The 10,489-nt window shown below is 34.4% G+C and overlaps 1 protein-coding gene across 1 annotated transcript; it reads right to left on the bottom strand.

Annotated features, from left to right (window-relative positions):
- Positions 1 to 8,292: 8,292 nt before the first annotated feature.
- On the bottom strand, positions 8,293 to 10,115 carry LOC133825561 (uncharacterized). The gene is made up of 4 exons (XM_062258487.1): positions 10,057 to 10,115; positions 9,423 to 9,558; positions 9,144 to 9,259; positions 8,293 to 8,595 (listed from the first exon to the last, which is right to left on the bottom strand). The coding sequence occupies exons 1-4, from the start codon at positions 10,113 to 10,115 to the stop codon at positions 8,484 to 8,486; spliced, it is 423 nt and encodes a 140-aa protein (XP_062114471.1). The 3' UTR covers positions 8,293 to 8,483.
- Positions 10,116 to 10,489: the final 374 nt, after the last annotated feature.

Below are 10,489 nucleotides of genomic sequence, written 5' to 3'. Positions count from 1 at the left end.
TTGAATATTATATTAGATTTGAATTAGTAAATGTTCAATGTTATAATTTTCATAGTTTGCCAAGTATGATTAATTTTACATTTGTTGATCAATTAATATAAAGGTTACCTCACCATCTAAAGGTTACCTAACCATCTATCAATACCAAGTAAAAAAATTAAAACACATAATAAGTTTTCTTCCTTATATCACCGCAACACACAAGCAAATTTTCCAGAACCTACTTCTCTAAGACACACAAGTTTTCAACCTTCCGTTATCACCGCAGCACACAATTTTAATCTTAGAACCTACTTCTCTACGAATGAATATTTAAGATATTCAAACTCCTCTAACATTTGTATGATATTAATAAAAGAGTTAAGAGAACATATTTCAGTACCTCTTGCAATTAATAATCAAGTTAATTAACTTTGCAATCCTCTTTGCCAATTTGATCCACAACCTAAAGAATATAATCAATACCTAAAAGATTAATACAAAATTAAAATTAAATGATACAATAAGTAAGAAAATTATTTATACATTAAATTTTGGGTATATATGGTCAAGATTGAAGGTGGAAAAATAGGTCAAAAATTCATTTAATTAGTTAAGTAAAAATAAATATCATGTTAGTAGTATAGTGTTTATTTCAATTTTAACTAGAGTTGATTTTGTATGAAAATATAATTATTTTCTATCATGTGTCTTAAAAAAATATAACTCTAATACTTCTATTCTCAATAATAATTCCAGATGCCAATCAAATTATATTCTCCATCAATTTTTTACGTACATTAGTTTTATTAATCTCTTGAGTACTTAACCAATGATCTGTGTGAAGCCTATTAGGGGACAAAAATCAATGGCTAAGTCTCATTTTCTTGTCAAGCACTATATAAAATGACTTTGTTACCTAACAACAAACAAAACCTTCATGTTTGCAAGATATAATCACAGGAAATTTGAACACAAATTAGATTAGAATCAACAATGAACTGTTTTTAGTTATGTTATTGACAAACAAGCGGGCGGGGTGCATATCCTCTATATAGCTTACTGGTCGTTCAAGTAAGCTATCCTTTTGTAGAATTGGCTCTCTCTCTCTAGCCTCGTACTAATATTTACAAGCATTGATTATGCTACTATAAAAGCTATCAAAGGTGCAATCAGTGAGTCAGGTTCTCATGTCAATAAACTATATAATTTGATTTTGACTTTCGATTATTATTATTGGAAATTTCTTAATTATTATTATTATGTCAAAAGAATTTCTTATAGGTGCACACTCAGTTGGAATATCAAAATTTACACAATGATGGATAATAGTCTTAAACCTTATATAAAAATAAAAATAATGAGTGTCACCTTAAAAGAAAATTGAATGATTTAGAATCCATGTCTCGATATTATGTGTAGGTTAAATGTGCAAAATAATTGTGTCCCTAGCATTGTAAGATTCTAGGTCTGTTGTGCTAAAAAAATAAATAACTAAGGTCTATTGCTTGGCCCAATCCTGCCACTCATTCACTTCTCTAATGGCCCAAACAATCTCTATTTCTATTCCTCACTTATCTTTATCATTTTCTTACTTACATTTAAAAACAGTGAAATATATTATTTAGAGAATCTATTAAGTGTAAACAAATTATTACACAGAAAAGCATTCAGTTTTTTTTTATTTAAAAAAAATCTATTGGAAGTATTCAAAAGAAAAAAGAAAAAAAATTCAACTTGCCTTTATTTAAATAACACTCATCATTCAAGAATCTAGTTAATTTGATCAGAAATAATTGAGAGGATATGCATAATGATTTAACGTGAGTTACTTCTAATAGTTTTAGCTCGATTTTGTCTCCTAACAGAACTGTATGGTTCTAATCCTCTTTATGTATATATACACAATTTATCTAATATACTGAAGTTAATATTTTATAATAGTTGTAATGTAATGAACAATATTGCTTATAAATTTTGATATTGGTATTAGAATTTTCTTTCTCTATATAGCTTATTGACTGTTCAAGTACAAATTTTCCTTCTTTGTACTTTTGGTTCTTCTCATGAGCAGTCTCCTGAAAGAAACCATCAAAATAACTTATAGGGGCAAAGGATATAGAAAAAATGTTGACAACATAGTATTACTATCTCTAATTCTCTACTCATACAGCAATAAGAAAGGAAAAAGAAAACCTTTTGGATAGCTAAATTATTTCATCACTAAACACACAATTTTAGACTAAACATGGAAATGTTAAGCTACATCTCAATGCTTGTAAGATCGCAACAAAACTTTCATCAGTGCAACATTAGATTCTGGTTCCACATACTCTCATAGAGTTCATAACTCCCACATGGCATCAAAAAGTATTCTAGGGATTTAGAAGAAGAATTTTACGTTAAAAAACACAAACACTTTTAATAGTATGATCTTACAAACGTACACTTGAATGTATTAATATTAAGAGGATAAAAATAAAGAAAAGTTTCACAAATGTTACATAAGATTATATTTAAAACAATTGATATTTTTTCTAATGGGGAAAAAATAAATGAGGCATTTCTAACATGAGGAATATATATGATGACTTTCATAAAGACTTGGATTGAGCTGAAAACGGAAAGAATCAGTTCCAAGTCAGAAAGTGAATTAATCATACATTTCATAGCAAATGGAATTTAGAAACCTAAAGCTAATTATGATAAAGCGATTAAGCCAATAAATCGAAGCAAACAAATGCTTTTATCATCTAGCTTTCCAATATTTTTTAATCGAACTGAACTATTTGAAACTCAAAATTCAGAACAAAAGAAAAGGAAAAGGTAACTAAAGAATGAATCTTACTTAAAAATGTTAATCAACCAAAGCCAGGAATGGTTTGGCAAAGTAATGAAAAAGCAAACTCCAGCATCTAACCAAACAATAGAGACAATTGCTAGAGTAATCTTAGAGACAGTCTGACCTCCACGCTGTATAAATACAAAGCCATCATCACCAACAAAAGGTCAAATTCAAAAATAGCAATACATAACAACATAATTACCACACCAAAACAATAAGGCTCCTCAATCAAGAAGAAGAATCTTACTTCATAGATTGCAATTTGTACCAACGTAATTGCCGTCAAGAGAACAACATGTGATGAAAAAGCAACATCATTTGCAGCAACGGGTATCATCTGATAACATAAACACATTATTCATATACAAACAAAGAACAAGTATACCTTAACACAATCTTCTCACAAACTCAAAAGATCTGATATGAAGAAATTTGAATACACAAACCTCCTTGGAGCCATACTTCTGAAGATACTGATTTTGAATGGGTGAGCTAAAGTAAAGGGTGGTGTTGTAAATGAGATAGGAGGAGTGCTTTGTTATATTAACTTATATAATATTGACTAAAAAGAAGACCAAAAAATACTCAATATAAATAGAATAAATATAATAACAGATGGGTTATATGATTTGATATATATATGTGTGTGTGTGTGTGTGTAAATATAATATGATAAAAATGAGTTATGCCACTATAACTGTAACGCCCCAACACCTGGGACCGTTACGGTGTGCCTTGTAAACAGTGCTAAACTCGCTAATCGAGTCATTTGGCCAAAATCGTGAACTAAGTATAATTAGCAGATTAGGGATTAAACATTTTGGTTAGGATGTAACGTTTCACTAGAACGTTTAATATATATATTGGGATCCCGAAAATATGATTCAGAGTTTATTACAGAAAATATTTACAACAGGCCGTTCTAAGCGGCAAAACAGGGTTCAACCCTAGTTCCACTTTAAACCTCGGCCGTGGCGGACGAGCAGCTGCATATGTACACGTCATCACCTAAGCTCTCCAACTCAAGGATAGTCTAGCTTCCTCTTGCCTTTACCTGCACCACACAACACCCGTGAGCCGAAGCCCAGCAAGAAAACATAACACTATACATAAGCATTATCAAATGATTATCATTATAATCACACTGAGCGTAAAACTTTCAAACCAATGAGTGAACATCACATGATTCAAGAGGGAGAGTGGCTGCTAGGTAAGCCACTAGCCTCCAAGCACTTATTTCATTCATCGACCCTCGGGGTCGGTCTGGCATTAATGCTCCTTGAGTCATTCAATGCTGATGGTCGATTAGATCTAATCTCTGTTGGCTTGCGTGATCCACGCTAAGGCCGTTCTGACTAATAAGTCAGCGCTATGTGACCAGTTGTAATGACCCACTACTCTAGACTTTTGGACCATTAACAAAACTATACATACAAATCCTTAATAAAACTTACATTTGCGAAAATACCATAAACTTTATTGGAAACTTGTAAAAATAAAAGTTACTCTCATAAAATAAGTAGGATATGGGATCCCATTGTCTTTAAAAACAAAACATGATTTAGAATGAAAGGAATTACATAAGAAGTGCGGAAAATACATGTAAAGATCATAAAAAAAATGAGACTACATCCTCGAAAATCGAACTCTCGACTCCTTGAATCCATTCACCACCGATACACATTCTCCCAAGCATCCATGAATCTTACCGCCACTATAGCTATTTTCCTGGACATATAAACAAAAAGGAATGAGCCTAATGCCCAGCAAGGAAAATCTAACACATAGTTCATATACATAAATTTCATAAGAAACATAAAGACATAACATAACACTTATTACATACACATACTATAATGGCCATTATTACTTGGGGTCCCATAGACTAAACAAGTCATATGCCCATGAGATTAGCGGGGTCCTACTAGCTAAGTAGGTCATATGCCCATAATCTATTTGGGGTTTTGTTAGTCAAATGGGTCATATGCCTAAGCCTACAAACATACATATTTCATAACACTTATCATAACATAAGAAACATAAGATAACATATAAAACATATAACATATGCATTTCTATCCTATTTTCCTTACCAAAGTTACCGGGATATGAGGACAGAGTTGGGACTTTTGGAACACTCCTAAAACCATATATAACATGGTGAGTAGATTTGAAGAAAAAGAAATGAAAGGAATGGAAGGACTAAACCATTGAGAAACATACTTACCAAAACCTTTTTGCTCAAGAGCTTTAGATTTCCTAACCAAAATAAAAATTAAGGTTAGAGGCTGAGTAGAAGACTATGAGAACTTAAAAGAACAAGTACATAAATGAACTAGAGTTTTGGGTTACCTTGAAGACTTGTAAGACCAATCTACACCTCAAATCGAAATACTATGAAACCTTACTTCCCAAAGTGTTTGATAAGCTTATGGTGATCAAGCTTATGATTCCCCAACCCAAGTGTTTACACTCTCATACTCACTTAGCACTTGCAGCCTCTGAACTTAGAGCAAAAGATGAATAATGACTGGGTACTAGGTCCTATTTATAGAGTTTAGGAATGAAAGGATCTTAATTTCACTTGAATAAAAATAATAGCTTTTTAGGTGAAAATAATTTGAATAATCGTTCAGCAGAGGCTGAAGACTCGTTCAAAAAGGTGCTGGACTTATCAAGAGGTTGAATGGCTGAATGGAAAACAAATTCAAAATGTTTCAAAATATACTGAAGGAGGCGATATATCGCCCCCTGTAGGCGATATATCGCCTGGGCTAGTATGCCCGAGGCTGTCGTGCATCGTCTCGTGTTTTCCGTATCTACGTGCTGCGATATTTCGCCCCCTATAGCTGCGATATATCGGCACACACTGATTAATTAAACACGAAATTACACATTTTTAGCTAAGTTTGAATGGAGTAAACAGCCTTGACTAAGCCCTCAACGTATTCAAAGCTGCTGACTGACCTTATAGCATTCAAACTTTTACCCTTATTAAATTAAATCCTCAAAATACTTAATCCTTAATCATCCATACCTAACATGCGCTTAAAATCCTATTGGTTCTTATCTAAACCTTATAGTATAATAAATATTATCCTTAATATCAGTCATATTAATCAAACCTTAGGTTAAACTTAATATTCTTAAACTATAGGTTAAACTTAGAAAATCTACAAGTACTACTATGAGTGTCCAATTAATTCCCGGTCTGAACCAAAAATCCACAGTTACAAAGATAATACTATAAATACTATAATACTACAATCTAACTAGCTAAGTAAAGTTCTTGGACTCTACACCAGTGTCCAGTATCACTGCCGAACCTGACTAATAAGTCACAACTTCACAGCTGGTACTAACACCTTTGCCAATTCTGATTGACGAGTCAGTGCAACGTGACCAGTGCCCAGTACCACTGCCGAACCTGACTAATGAGTCACAGCTTCACAGTTGATACTAGCACCTTTGCCAAGTCTGACTAATTAGTCAGCACCATGCACAAGTAAGCAATGCTATCAATATGTATCATATGCCAGTTATCCAAGAATAGGGCATTCAGCATGCTTACTAAACAGTTGCTAGCATAATCATGATCATGCACAAACTCAGAGACTCAAGCTCTGGCCAATCTCATATTCATCATTCATGGCATGCCCTAATCACATGTTTCTCGTGCATCACATGCATCACACTTAATCATCCAGCATGCCTCAATAATAATCATATGCAAATGGGCAAGATTGCCAGGCATTCATTATGCTATCAATGTTTACATTTAAACATCCAACAAGCATCAATCATAACCATGCATGTCACATATGCACGGGGTGCATTTTTCTTACCTCGATGTCGAGCTAGAACGATTTAAAGAACGACCCTTGAGAACGATCAACTTTCAGTCCTTTAGCGGTCACCTAGTCATAACCAAATATAAGGTATCATCAATAAAAATGATCAACACAAGTTCCCAAACCAATATCTAGCCTTCGGGACATCAATCCCCACTTAACCGGGTACTAGGTACAACCTCGAGGCTTATGGCTTGAATCCCCAAGCTAAAAACATGTTTTTGGGCTAAAAGGTCACTAAGGGCCGCGACCCACCCTAGCTGCGCCGCGACGCGCCTCCCAAACAGAGACCACCCTCTCTACCAGACGCCTTGAGCCGCGGCGCACCACAGCCATGCTGCGGCTCAATACCCAATTTTGCCCAGAAAACTCAGCACGCGCACCAGACTTTCCCTGCGTTTTTCCCTTGAAACCAGCCCTTCAAACTTGTCCCAAACCTCAACCTAACACCCAATTCAACCACAACTCACCCCCATCAAAACCCAAAGTAAACATCACCCAAACTTCCATTAATTCAAACTTTCTACAAGAGATTCACAAGTTAAAAACTAAAACTCAAAACAGAGTATGAACCAGAAACTTATGGTTGAAACTTACCTCAAACACGATTTGAATCCTTCCCAATGGCTGAACTCAGGCTAAACCTCCCCAAGCTTGACTCCCTAGCTTGCTTCCTCAAGATAGGCTCTCAAAACTTAAAGAAGAGGGTGAAGGAGGACTTGTACGGGAAGAAAGGGAGAAGAATGAAGATAGACTCTGTTTTATTCTGTTTCCACAGCCTTCTAAAACTCCCTTAAGCTGATATAAATCCTTAAGGTCAAAAGACCATAATGCCCCTAAGCCAAATAAACCCCTCTAAAAGCTTCTAAACACTCCCAAGGGTATATTCGTCATTTCCAACCTATTCCGTTTATTATAATTAACGCTCTCCAATTCCCGCTAATTCCAACATTCTCAAATGCCAATAAATCATACCCCATTACCCTTTAATTCCCGGTAATGCTCTAATAATTAATTTCACCCCGAGACTCACCCCGAGCCCCGAACTTAAACCCGTTATGACTAGACCGAACACTTACATCTCATGATCGTCTCATGTCGACTAGCTCGAACCAATCCACCTTATAATGTGGCTATATTAATTAATCACAACCATGCACCCAAAATATACAACTACGCCCACAGTGGCCAAATTACCAAAATACCCTCACAATAATAAATTCTCCCATATGCATGCATTCACCATCATATAATAATATAATTCACGTAAACATGCATATGATCATTAAATACTATAATAAATCAATTATGGCCCTCCCGGCCTCCTAATCAAGGTCCTAAACCTTATTAGGGAATTTGGGGCATTACAATAACATAGAACGTATGTATAATAAATGTGTAAATATAAAAAATAAGTCAGATGAATTAACACAATAGCAAATCATAACAAACCATAGTACACAACCAAATCAAATCTAAAAAAATTAACACAATAACAAGTTAACTAAATCTTTGTTAAGGCAAATATTAACATAACAAACCAACAAAATTATGGTTTGAAGGGCACCATCAGACCATTTTTCGAACCGAAAGATGCACATTTACACAATCCACCAGTTTGGTGCAACTTATTTTACAATAACTACTGTCAAACAGACTTAATAAATTAAACATGTGTACGATTAAAGTGTAAATAAAAGCTGCTCAAACGAATGGTTTCTCTTCAATGATTTTAATTGCTAGTGCAGGATCCTTGGGTTAAAGTTTATGAACAACAAGCCTAAAATGAATAAATTGCTTAAGTTGCACTAGACAAAACATAAATGAAGAAACCTAACCTCAACTCTCAACCGACAACCCAGTTCATATTGAGCATTTTTATCACCCATGTTTGCAGCTTCTACTAACAATGCAGCACCCCTGATATGAAAAAAAAAAGAGAAAATAAATAATCAAAATCATATAGTGATTTAGAGAAAATAATAACAACCGAAAATTAATTCAAATATAAAGAAAAAATTATGAGCATATAAAATTAATCAACAATTGAGAGAGAGAGAGAGAGAGTAATAAATTGGGGGCCATATCAACTTGAAATTATGAAAAATTCCTTTCTTGATCATTTTACATTCTAGAGAAAAAGAAACCATTTATGTAACTATTTCCAAAATTTTCTATTTTTTTAATAACATAGAGAGGGCTACTTCTCCAAAATATTGAATTTTATCTTAAACAACTTTAACATCTCTAGTCAAGAAATTAACATGGCCAGATCCTTACATACCCAAAACTAGACTATCATCTTTTTACCCTCTTATTGATAGAGAGTCCATATATTTTTCTTCTCCAAAGTTGACTTTTGAAACATTAAAACAATGATGATATCTCTTAAATTGAGTACAGATCATCACCAACATCAAAAAAGGTAAGCCGATAAACAAAAAGGCCAATTATAAAATTCTCCTTACATTGCTTTACATGCTCCAGGAACATGATATTTCATATGCAATTTGGACAACCAATATCTGGCATGGGTGTTTGAGTTTTCTGCCTCTAGAGCCAACTCAAAATTTCCCTTTGTTGTCTGATACTCATAAAATTTAAAACATGCATATTGTTAGACAAAGCAAAAAAAAGGAAGCTAAATTAACAAGAAAACGATACATTTAAGATTGATTCCAAAATAAAAGAAGAGATAACTAATCAATTACTTCAAAAATAAAATAAAATTGACAGCAAAATTATACCTTGAGGAGAGGAATAAGACGTTTATCATGGAACTCAGCATAATCAATGACTCTGTTTACTTCCTGCAAAGCACCATACTCTTTAGCTATAAACTCCATGGCCTTCTTGTTCCTACTATGGATCTCTCTCTTTTGGCTGAATAGAAGAAGACCAACTGTAGCGTGCCCCTATTGAGCCTTCGGATGAACTCCCTTATCATCTTGCTCTATATGAAATGACAATCATCTACAGATGGAAAATACTGACCAAAGGAGGAGAACAAGCATAACCCTATCAAATAAAATGAATCAGACCGAGCTACTCGTTCGAAGAAGAATCATACCGACCTCAATTTTAAAGATTATAATCGGGTTCTAGCCATTAAATCTCACAAAAGAACAAACACTCACACAAATAGAGGAAAATGATTAATCCAATGATTTGAATCTATCTTCAACCCAGATATATACAAAGATCTCAAAACAAAAAATAAATACACAAATATCATATTCAATATCTATGTTTTCAATCGAGATGTTAACAAAAAAACAGGTGAGAAAAAATCTTACCCATTCGTCACCCTTCAGTCCCCGTCAGTCCCCGACCTTTGCAATAGACACAGTCGACCACCACCTTCACCGATCTAGCCCTCACCACCAAAGCATCGCTTGCATCCCATCATCGTCAACCTTTAGTCCCTTCCTACATCCCATAGTCGTCGAGCCTTAGTCCATGCCTGAGGGAGAATGAGAGTGAGAGATTGAAAGATGGAGGTCGGTCAACAACGGTGAAAATGAGTGAACGAGAGATTGAGAGAGGGTGAGAGATTACGGTGTATGCCTGAGGGTGAGAGAAAAATCAACCAAAGTGGTGAGCCATAGAGGTGGAGCTTTCGGAGCAGCTCTTGCAGCGGAGCAGAGAGGAATCAGATGGAAATAATGCCTTTGCCTTTTACATTTGCTAAAAAAAAGGGTTTTACATTAATTAAGCGGGCTACCCAAAAGTACCCAGCCATTTTTCCCTCCATTTTTAAATTTAGTGTAATGACCCAACTAATTCTAAGACTTTGGACCATTAAAAGTGCTAT

Source organism: Humulus lupulus, chromosome 3, assembly GCF_963169125.1.
Source record: "Humulus lupulus chromosome 3, drHumLupu1.1, whole genome shotgun sequence".
Lineage (NCBI taxonomy): Eukaryota > Viridiplantae > Streptophyta > Magnoliopsida > Rosales > Cannabaceae > Humulus > Humulus lupulus.
The sequence above is the reverse complement of the archived record's forward strand: the minus strand, read 5'-3'. Positions and strand labels throughout refer to the sequence as shown.